This window comes from Stenella coeruleoalba (genome assembly GCF_951394435.1).
Source record: "Stenella coeruleoalba genome assembly, chromosome: 6".
In the NCBI taxonomy this organism is placed as follows: domain Eukaryota; kingdom Metazoa; phylum Chordata; class Mammalia; order Artiodactyla; family Delphinidae; genus Stenella; species Stenella coeruleoalba.
In genome coordinates this window covers 34,907,951-34,919,596 of record NC_137151.1, presented here as the reverse complement: position 1 = coordinate 34,919,596, position 11,646 = coordinate 34,907,951, and the positions used below count along the sequence as shown (strand labels likewise).

General features: G+C 41.6%; 1 protein-coding gene across 8 annotated transcripts in view; it reads right to left on the bottom strand.

The window, feature by feature from the left end:
• The window catches only part of R3HDM1 (R3H domain containing 1), a 118,745-nt gene that overhangs the window by 2,660 nt on the left and 104,439 nt on the right, over positions 1-11,646 (bottom strand). For 7 of the 8 annotated variants that reach the window (XM_079925245.1, XM_079925238.1, XM_079925239.1 and 4 more), the window contains 4 exons: positions 8,748-8,892; positions 4,444-4,526; positions 3,888-3,972; positions 342-3,151 (listed from right to left, as the gene is read on the bottom strand). In XM_079925245.1, the coding sequence (XP_079781371.1) occupies positions 2,790-3,151; positions 3,888-3,972; positions 4,444-4,526; positions 8,748-8,892 (675 nt within the window). In that variant the 3' untranslated portion in view covers positions 342-2,789. Of the gene's footprint in view, positions 1-341; positions 3,152-3,887; positions 3,973-4,443; positions 4,527-8,747; positions 8,893-11,646 lie in introns of those variants that run through there. The other variant, XM_079925243.1, reaches the window with a different exon arrangement.

The window sequence follows — 11,646 nt, the reverse complement described above, 5'->3', positions numbered from 1 at the left end:
TGGGAAGGTCCCACATGCTGCAGAGCAACTAAGCCTGTGCACCACAACTACGCAGCCCGCACTCTAGAGCCCGCAAGCCACAACTACTGAGCCCACGTGCTGCACCTACTGAAGCCTGTGCACCCAGAGCCTGTGCTCCACAAGAGAAGCCACCGCAATGAGAAGCCCGAGCACCGCAACAAAGAGTAGACCCCGTTCGCCGCAACTAGAGAAAGCCCATACACAGCAACGAAGACCCAGCACAGCCAAAAAAAACCCAACAAAAACCCGTAAGCCATATTCTCAGTTTTCTAATACGTAAGGTAGCAGAAATGCCCACAAAGTTATTAAATACCCTCTATCATCCCCCAAGGGGCTGCTGGAGCTGCTAATATTGGCACGGGTAAGAATAACTCATCTTACTGATAGAAGTACTACCTTCCCCTAAATATGGTCAGTGCTCTGGGAAAACCCACAGCCAGGACTGTGGGACATCTGAAGCTGCCTGTAGGAAGGTTTAGGGTATGGGCCAAATCACACCTTTAAATGCCTCCTGTGTGTGCTTCTTCCTCCCATCGTTTTTCTATAGGTGAAATCAGATTTTAGATCGAAACAGGAGAATATACTGTAGGGAATGCGTGCATAGTTTTGTAACGTGTGTGGTGGTGGGGCGATGACAACAGTATTCCCATGTGACTGTCAGGGGACAGGGGTGGAGTAGCCTTGCTCCGCTTTCCTCTGGACAGTCTTCAGCTCCTCCAGGGTAAACCAAGGGTCTAGAACAAAACTTTAGGTGTAACGTACAGCACGATGACTCGTCATTAATACTGTGTTGTACATTTGAAAGTTGCTAATAGATCTTTAAAAAGTCCAAAAAAAAAAAACCTTACGTAGGTTTACCAGGCTTACTACTGAAAAAGTTAAAGAGAATATTCAGAGAATTGAAATAGACCATAGGATTGTAGTTTTGTTTCCACCCCCATGATTAAATAATAATTCTTGCTGCAATGTTGGCCCTAATTACATGTCCTCTCCATCTCTGACTCTCTACAGTCAAAAATTAAATTCACCAGTCCTCGAAAGTGAGCGATTCTCACAGTCCTCATTCTTCTTTCTCTGTGTATGGCTCCTTAATCTGACATGGTTTAAAGGCAGCTCCCACTTCTCCCAGGAGCACAACATTCATAATTGGAATGCACCAGCCTGTGGGGAAGTCCGGGATTCCCCGGGACGAAGTAGGGCTTTGCGAATGCTCTAGAAGGAGTGAACATCTGCACCAGAGCCTGGTTCGCACCTACTGCTCTTGAGTTGCAAAGTAAACCCCTAGCCTGGGCTGGAAGCCAGTCAGGCTGATGGCTGACTGCCCTGCCTCCGACCTCTACCCTGGGTTTCTCAGCGGTTTGACTTTGCTGGGCTAACAAATGGTGAAAGCTTTCTATAAAGTATTTGAGTTAAACGGGACAACTGGGTGCTCAAAATACCAGCTAAAAACACAAATTCTTTACCGAACCGAACATAATGTTCTATTTTCATTGTAGATGAAATGTTCTATTTGTTCCTATTTTCATGTTCTATTTTCTGACTATAAGTTTGTTCATACTCAAAATTGTCTACAATTGACTGGAATTAACTTATGAGAGAACGAAATGACATGAGTCATACCCACAAGAAACACTCCGACAGAGAAAGTGATGCTTTGTAGAATATTTGTAAAACGAGGCAGTTTACTGTCTTTCATCTTCCTTAAGTCTGAAATTGAAATCTTCAAGACAGGTTAAGTCTTCAACACTGACTCTCATTGAAAAACATGATTTTAATTTACAAAAGACAAAGTGGGTATACATTTGTAAACATTTATTCTCTTGAACTGAAAAAGGCTTGCATCAGCACACATTGTACAGCCTTGCGAATTGAAAAAAAGGTTCCTTGTTCATAAGTGCAATGAATCTTTGATGTCCAGTGATCCGCTGCAAACAATGAAAACACATTCTAAACCACTTGAAGAAGTTTCCAGCATTCATCAAATGCATTTCCTCAGGTGACAAAAAAAATCCACAAGGAAGGGAATGAAAATAAGTGGCATTTAATTATTGGAGGGAGATGTAAAAAAAAAAAGTGGAAGTATTTTCCTGCCTAGAATGATTCCTATCCCCCTTTGAACCTAAGTGGTTTGACTAAGAGGCATTAAGAACATAATTTAATTTACCCTTAATATTCATACGACCTAAGTGAATAAGGAAAAGACCCTACGAGGGAGTTCTATATTTTCTGGAAATTGTTTCTGTGTTTAGAGATACAGGGGAAGAGTAATTTTCTATTCGTGGGCTCTCCTTAGTCACCCTCCAGCCCCCCAAAGACAGTGCATGGTTGTGACTGGGTTATTACACTCCTGCATTCTTTTTCCCCCAAATTCTATGTTGGGTCACACTGTGCTGGCTGCAAAAAAAGAAATACAGGTTGCAACTGTTTGTAATCATTCTGAAGAATAATTTGCTGTACAATAGAGCTTTGGATCTGATACAAGAATTCAGAAATATAAAACAAAATAACTATAAAAGTTAGGAGGCAGTTGAACAGCATTTCCTCAGAAAAAGCTGCTAACTCTGTATCATTCCGATGTGGATTCCTACAGTCATTTGGGGTGAACTTTCCCCCCTTGGCTGGATCACTGGCCTGTCTTCAGAAGTTGTTAACGCCATGACCACACATCCTAGGAGTCTCTATCATGTTAACAGAAGCTCCAAATACCAAGCCAGTTAAAGATGGGAGAGGACGGGGGAATCACAAAGGCCATGGGTACAAGGTGGCTGTTACTGAGAACTTGCCCTTTCCAAAATGTGAAAGTCATAGTGCTTCTTGCTTGTTCTCAGCTTAAACTTGTTAACCGAGTTAATCTGTTTCTTCAGAGCATTCTGCGCGGCGGAGATGGAGGGGAATGTGGCTAAGACAGTGTACGTGGAGGCCAAGTCACTGGGTTTAGAGCGTTCGGGGTTGACAGTGCTGTCCCCGCTGCCACAGCAGAGGGGGTGACGACGCAGCTGGGGCTGGGACTGGGGGTCCCGGAGCCACCGGATCTTGGCGCCAATTTTAAAGAGTTCCCCAAAAAGCTTCTCGGCTTCCATGCGAGTTATTCCATCTGGTAGTTCAGTAATTTCCAAGACCTTCCCAACAACTAGAATGGAAAAGGTGAGCAATTAATAACCCCTGTTACCCACAGGTGGGCAAAAAGTACTGCAGACACAAATATGACACAGGAAACGAACATAACTTTCTGAAACCACTCAAATCCACAGAGTTATACGTGTTATGGCTGTCTTCTAAACATTTCCTACCTACTCCTCAGGCGGTCACACTGGCAGCCTCACATACAAAACGCAGCCTGTGCAGTGGCGTCTCCAAACTAGGTGTGTGATCCTGGGCACACAGGTTCCTGAACTTCGAATTCCCATTGTAAACCTGCACAGGATCTTTAAAAGAGCACCTGCCCTAACGCCCCCAAGGCTGTTGAAAAGCAAGTTAAGGTACCGACTTGAAAACACCCTGCCATAGAAAGACAATGTATTTTTTCGTTCAGCCTGTCACCTAAAGGGTGTAAGGACTATTTCCTTTCTCAAAGAATACAGAGGCAACGCGTTTCATCCTACCTGTTCCTCTCTCACATCTCTTTTGAATCCTTTTGGTCCCTTCACCCCTCCTAAACCCACCTGTACCTCAGTACTCTCAAATTCTGAAAAGAGACGGAATCAAAAGAACACGTTCAAGAACCCTACATTATAGATGGCATAATTTCCTAAGACTTTGTGCAGGACTCTAGAAGAGGAAAACCCGTTTCTGTGGTGTGGCAGTTTTACAGACTTGTCAGGCCAACAGTTTGTAGAACCACATCCGGATGCCTCTTGGGGACACACCTGCTTCTCCTGCACCAAGGTCGGTGGATGCAGCTTTTTTAGCTTGTTTCCTTCCTCGGTTTCCATGCCTGCTGCCAGACTGACCCTGAAAATCCACAAACATGAATAATAAGGTTAACGATGCCGCAAAACGTGATTGCGATTGTTCGACCGCGTAACGCATAACCATACTCACTCTGGGTTTTCTACTTCAGCCGAAAAAAAACCCAGTTCCAGGCCTTCTGAATTCTGCCTCGGCGGCAGGGGTACTTTGGCCTGTCACTATCACCAGTCACTTGCCGAACAGTCTTTGTAAGTGAGAGCGCCCAATGGCCTCCACCGCCCCCCAATATGTGGACTGCAATCAGGGACCCCTGCTCCACCAAGCGGCCCACCACCTTCTCCCTCTCTCTGCTCTCGGACAGGCCAGGGCAACACCGATACATCCACTGGCCCAGGCACACAGTTCTCCTTAGTGCGGTGCCAACTCGGGGGCCAGGGCACTCCACACTCTCAGCAACAGAAGCATGATGCTCGCCAACAAAGCCCAGGAGGTCAAGACAGCTGGCTCTCACACCTGTTGGGCTGGTATGTGTCCGTGCAGAACAGCAGGAGGGTTGTACTGCAGGGGCTGGCCAAGTAACGGGTATCTGGCATCTCCTGAAAGTTGATAAAAAATGATTTTTACGTTTTCCTCGGGTATGAAGTACTTCTCAGTTTTCTCAGCTGTCTCGGGATGAGACGGGGAAACATGTTTAGTATAATAAAATAGTGTAGGTATTGACATATTTTTTTAAAAGAATTAAAAGCCTCCATCTAGCCTTTAAAGAGCTGGGGTAAACTTCTGAAAGGACTAAGGACTAATAACAATGGTTATGAGGGAGGTTAAGTGGTACGAGCTGGGGAGACAGGTTAGCACGGAGAGAACAGCTCTGTAAACCTTAACATTCTATGCGAAATCCACCAAAGTAACTGTAATAGCTCATTACGCCCACTTGAGATGCTAAAATCCGCATTTTTCTCTGATGCTTAAAAATTAACAGAAGTTACATTTCAGGGGATGGAAAAAAACCTTGGAAAAACATGAAGCTCTCTATCTCTCCAAATTCATTATTACTTACTATAAACATATGCATTTATACATATACATATCCTCATGCAAACATTTTTCTAGGCTTAATCAATGGGTATATTTACATTCTAGGTCTTGGGTCTGCTCTTAAGCTCTCTTTAAATGAAAGTCTGTAACAATATTTATAACGTAAACTTGCTTAGAAAGACTGGCACAGTTCCTCAGTGTTACTCATGAGCAAGCAACCCCTTCCTAAATCAACAAGTGAGGGCTAGTCAGGATGGAGATACTCCAATTATTTTCTTTCACGCATGAGTGCCTATAAGTCATCCCGTGGAAAGGGCTTCATAAATGCTGACTGCAAAAGCCTTGTCCTGGAGAATAATGTTCTCATTTGTTATATTCTCATTTTATTTTAACTGTAAATCCCCCAATGTAGCACGTTCAGTGTCTGGAGAAGGGTTATGCGTAGCCACTAGGACAGCATCTTCAGGAAATCATACAGTGCTTCTCCTGACACTTTCCTAACAGAGAGAACCAAGGCATGAACCTCCTGCCACTCTGTGGGGCTCTTTTCTTTCTTTTATTTATTTTTGCGGTACGCGGGCCTCTCACTGTTGTGGCCTCTCCCGTTGCGGAGCACAGGCTCCGGACGCGCAGGCTCAGCGGCCATGGCTCACAGGCCCAGCCGCTCCGCGGCATGTGGGATCTTCCCGGACCGGGGCACGAACCCGTGTCCCCTGCATCAGCAGGCAGACTCTCAACCACTGCGCCACCAGGGAAGCCCTGTGGGGCTCTTTTCTGATGAACACTTTTGGGGTGCTTGGGCAGCTCCCTGGCAGAATACACCCAGGACATACTTGCTCCATCCCAAACAATAGTTGAAGGGAAGATATGACATGGAGGTTTAGCACTGAGATCAGAGATGCAATTTTAAGCATGAAGATGTATAAAAACAGTTGCAAAGAAGTCAGAGTTGGGTTTCCCTGGTGGTACAGTGGTTGAGAGTACGCCTGCCGATGCAGGGGACACGGGTTCGTGCCCCGGTCCGGGAGGATCCCACATGCCACGGAGCGCCTGGGCCCGTGAGCCGTGGCCGCTGAGCCTGCGCGTCCGGAGCCTGTGCTCCGCAACGGGAGAGGCCACAACAGTGAGAAGCCCGCATACCGCAAAAAAAAAAAAAAAGTCAGAGTTAAGTTCAGGCCTATGGAGCAGTATTCTTTGCAAACTCAGAGATGAGACTGTAGTCAGCAACAGCCATAGACCCCTCCTGGTAGGCTATTACTGCCCCATACTGTTTCAATCCACACACCGTTTCAATTTATTTTTTTATAACGTGCTTTATTTTTCTAGTTTATTAAAGTTATTTGGCTTTGTAAAAAACGTGGAAATAAGAGAATTATAAAGGAGAAGTTAGAGACCACCCTGGTAATTCCATTACTTCTAACATTTTGGTGTGTATCTTTCCAGTCTTGGTTTTATGTACGTGTGCTTACACATGTATATATGTGTGCATTCTGTAATTCTTTGAAAAACCTGAGATATAATTAACGTAAAATAAAATACACATCTTTAGTGTTGGGTCTGATGAAATCTAACTATTGTAAAAGTTCATGTAACCATGACCCAGAGAGAAGAGTATTTCCATCTCCTTGGAAGTTCCCTCAAGCTCCTTTCAGTCAATTCCATATCTCATTCACACCACAATCTGAGTGCTAACATCGTAGCTTAGTAGCCTATAGTTGGATTTCATAAAATTAGAATCCTGTCTTCTTTTTGTGTCTGGTTTGCTTTTTGCTTAACACGACTTGGAGATTCATCCGTGCTGTTGCATGCCAGTGGTTTGCTTTGTTCATTTTTATTGCTGAGCTGTAAGGAATACTACAGTTTTTTTTATCCAACCTCCTGATGGTGGACATTTGGGTCACTGTCCAGTTGGGGCTGTTATAAGAAAATAAGGTTGTTATAAATGTACTTGTACAAGTCTGCACAGACATGTCTTCATTTCTCTTGGGTAAATACCTAGGAGTGGAACTGCTGCACTGTTAGGTAAGTGATTAACTTTGTAAGAAACTGCCACATCTTTTTCCAAAGTGGTCATATCATTTTACACTCCCACACGAATGTGTGAAAATGTTGGTTGCTCTGTATCTTCACCAACATTTGGTTTTGTTAGTCTCTTTGACTACAGCCGTTCTAGTGGGGGTGAGCGGTATTTCACTGAGATTTTAATGTTCCTTTCCCTAATGAATGATGCTGAGCACCTTTTCAAGGGCTTATTAGACATCTGTTTATCTTCTTTTTTGAAATGTCCATGTAACTTGTTCCTTTTTTTTTTTTAACATCTTTATCGGAGTACAATTGCTTTACATTGTTGTGTTAGTTTTTGCTGTATAACAAAGTGAATCAGCTATACATATATATATATATATATATCTCTCGCCATATCCCTTCCCTTTTACGTCTCCCTCCCTCCCACCCTCCCTATCCCACCCCTCTACGTGGTCACAAAGCACCGAGCTGATCTCGCTGTGCTATGCGGCTGCTTCCCACTAGCTATCTATTTTACATTTGGTAGTGTATATAAGTCAATGCTACTCTCTCACTTCATCCCAGCTTACCCTTCCCCCTCCCCGTGTCCTCAAGTCCATTCTCTATGTCTGTGTCTTTATTCCTGTCCTGCCCCTAGGTTCTTCAGAACCATTTTTTTTAGATTCCATATATATGTGTTAGCGTACAGTATTTGTTTTTCTCTTTCTGACTTACTTCACTCTGTATGACAGACTCTAGGTCCATCCACCTTATTACAAATAACTCAATTTCGTTTCTTTTCATGGCTGAGTAAATATTCCATTGTATACATGTGCCACATCTTCTTTATCCATTCATCTGTCAATGGACACTTAGGTTGCTTCCATGTCCTGGCCATTGTAAATAACTTGTTCTTTAAAAATCACTCACTGTACTATGACTACTTCCCCTCTTAATGATTCTTTAAGACATTATTTTTAGATTACTGTATAGAATTACTTATATGGAGATATATACATCCATAATCTAATCAATCTCCTTACTAATGGACATTTAGATTGTTTTTGAACTTTTCTGGCATAGAATAAACTCTTCTGTGCATAAACCATTGTGTGCATTATCCTTAGGATAAATTCCAGGAAATAAAATTAATGGTTTCCATGTTATTTTATAATCATCTGCTTGAGTTTCTGTTCCTCCAACTAGACTGAGGGTTGATGACGATGAGGTCTTGGCCTTATTCATCTTTGTACATCTGGGGCACAGTAAGTCCTCAATATTTGTTGAATAAATTTTTGAATAAACTCTTGATATTATTCGTCTAATATAGAAATTAGAAATACAAAACAGATACCACATAGCCTATTACTACTACAGAGGAATGGAGCTGAAGAATAAGTCAGTCATTTTAATTCATCATGCAATTATTATAAGTAATTAATAAATTAGGAATTAATTAATTAATTTTTTTGGGGGGGCCAGGCTGTGCGGCATGCTGGATCTTATTTCCCTGACCAGGGATTGAACCCGTGCCCTATGCAGTGGAAGCGTGGAGTCTTAACCACTGGACTGCCAGGGAAGTCCCAGTAATTGATTATTAATTGTGATGAAACCTTAAGGTTAGGAGAGTGAATGGTAATAAATAAAGATGCCTGAGTGAGGTGAAAATGCAGTCCTGTGGAATAATGAAAGGTAGTGGTACCAAGTAAATCACAAAGTGCCTGGGAATGGATGTCCTAAAATTCTCTGAGGCTGTGACTAGCTTTGTGCACACTTACCTTGCCCAGGGACAAAGGGTCTAGAAAACTGGGGTATGATGGAAAGTGGTGGTCCAGAGGGACGGACAGTTTTCAGGGTAGACAGCTGAGCTGGTGCTGGCGACTGAGCTGGTGAAATAATGGGACTACTGAGTTGAGGACTGTGCTGCAATTATATCAAGAAAAAAGGTCAGCATTTTAGGCTTTTTGCAAATTTCCCTTTGGACAGAAATTTTTACTCTTTCTGATTACAGATATGTACTTGTTACACCACTGCAATAGCTACTTTGTTATTAAAAAAGTTAAAACAGTATAGAAATTTATAATTTCCAATTCCCAAGGATAAACACTGGTAAACTGTTTCCATGCACATGCATCCATACATCTGTTTTACAAAAATGGAAACAAATTATACATCCTATTTCTGAATCTTGCTTTTGTACCTTTACAATAATATCGTAGATACTTTTCCATCAGAGAATATACACATCTACTTCATTCTTTTTTTCATATTAACTGTTTATTTTCAACTTCATCCTTAAAACAGTTGCAAAAATAGTCCAAAAAATTTCAGATTTCCCAAATGTTAATATTTTATTATATTTGCTTTCTCTCTATATATATAGTTACTTCTTTTCTGAACTATTAGAGAATGAGTTGCTCACGATACCACTCTATTTCCAACATAATTAGTGTCTATTTCCTAAAAACAAGGACATTTTCTTAAATAACCACAGTGAATTATCAAAATCAGGTGACTAACGACATAATATCACATCATTTATATAATTTATTCAAATTTTGCCAACTGTCCCACTAAGGTACTTTATAGCAGAAGAAAAAAAGAAAGAAAACCTTCCTCCTTCTACTACAGAATCCACTGTAGAATCAACTGCTGCATTTAGTTGTCTTGTCTCTTTAACCTTCTTCACCTAGAAGAGTCTGTCTTTCTTCTCTCTCATGATTTTGACATTTTGAAGATCAGTTTCTGAAGGTCACTCTGAAGACCAGTTATTTTGTAGAATGGCTCTCAACTTGGGTTTGCCTACTGTTTCCTCATCAAAAAGCTTATGATATACATTTGGGGAAGGGAATTCCAGAGAAGTGATGTTGTGTCCTTCTCAATGCATCCTGTGAGAAGGTACATGCCATCCACTTGTCACCACAGTACTGGTGATGTTTCTTTTGACTGCTTGGTTAAGGTGGTGTCTGCCAGGTTTCTCCATTGTCAAGTTACTATTTTTTCCTTTCTAGTTATAAATGTCTCGTGGGGAGATCATAATATCTCTGAACAGAGACAATTTTACTTCTTCATTTCCAACTGGGACACATTTTATTTCTTTTTCTTACCTAATTGCATTGCCTAGAACCTCCAGTACAATCTTGGTTGGTGAAGATACTTCGTATGATATTTACCTTTTGAAATCTGTTAAGGCTTGGGGACTTCCCTGGTGGCGCAGTGGTTAAGAATCTGCCTGCCAATGCGGGGGACACGGGTTCCAGCCCTGGTCCAGGAAGATCCTACATGCTGCGAAGCAACTAAGCCTGTGCGCCACAACTACGGAGCCTGTGCTCTAAAGCCTGTGAGCCATAACTACTGATTCTGTGTGCCACAACTACTGAAGCCCGCATGTCAAGAGCCCATGCTCCACAACAAGAGAAGCCATAGTAGTGAGAAGCCTGCATACTGCAATGAAGAGGAGCCACTGCTCGCTGCAACCAGAGAAAGCCTGCACAGAGCAACAAAGACCCAATGCAGCCGTAAATAAATAAATAAATAAATTAAAATAGATAAATAAAATCTGTTAAGGCTTTACATGTGGCCTAACAATAAAGTCTATCGAAGAAGATGTGCAGTGTGCACCTAAGAGGAATGTATATGCTGTTGTTGTCAGGTAGTCTGTGTATGTTTGTTAGATCTAGTTGGTTCACTGTGTTTAAGCTAATTTTTTACTTATCTTCTGTCTGGTTGTTCCATCCATTATTGAGAGTAGGGTATTATGTCTCCAACTATTAATGTAGAACTGTCTATTTCTCCCTTCAATCGTGTCAGTTTTTGCTTCATATATTTTGATGGTCTGTAATTAGGTGTGTAAGAGTTTAGAATTGTTATATCTTCTTGCTGTATTGAACCTTTTATTAATATATAATATTCTTGGTATCTTGTAAAGTTTTTGGATCTGACATTAGCATAACCACCTCTGCTCTCTTTTGGTTATGATTTGCATGAAGTATCTTTTTCCATCCTTTCACTTTCAATCTATTTGTGTCTTTGGATCTAAAGTGAATCTCTTGTAGACAGCATATAGTTAGATCATGTGTTTTTATCCATTCAACCAATCTGTCTTTTGAATGAAGATTTTAATCCATTTCCATTTAAAGCGATTACCAATCAAGGGGGATTTAATTTTATCATTTTGCTATTTGTTTCCTGTATGTCTTATTGCTTTTTGTCCCTCATTTCCTGCACTACTGTCTTCTTTTGTGTTTGCTTGATTTTTTTTGTACTGAAATGTTAAAATTCCTTTCTCATTTCCTTTTGTATACATCCCATAGCTTTTTTCCTTCGTGGTTACCTTGGGGATTACACCTAACATCCAAAAGTTAAATATAATGCTCAAATTTGAATTTATACTAGCTTAACTTCAATAACATACAAAAACTGTGCTCCTCTGTCTCTACCCCCTTTGGTTGCTGATGTCACAAAATTACATTTTTATACTCTATGTGCCCCCAAACAAACTTATAATTCATTCTATTTTTGGCCGCACTGCATGGCAGGCAGGATCTTAGTTCTCTGACCAGGGATCGAACCTGTGCCCCTTGCAGTGGAGGCGCAGAGTCTTAACCACTGGACTGCCAGCAAAGTCCCAAACTTATAATTCTTTTAAGTGCATTAGTCTCTTAAATTATGTAGAAA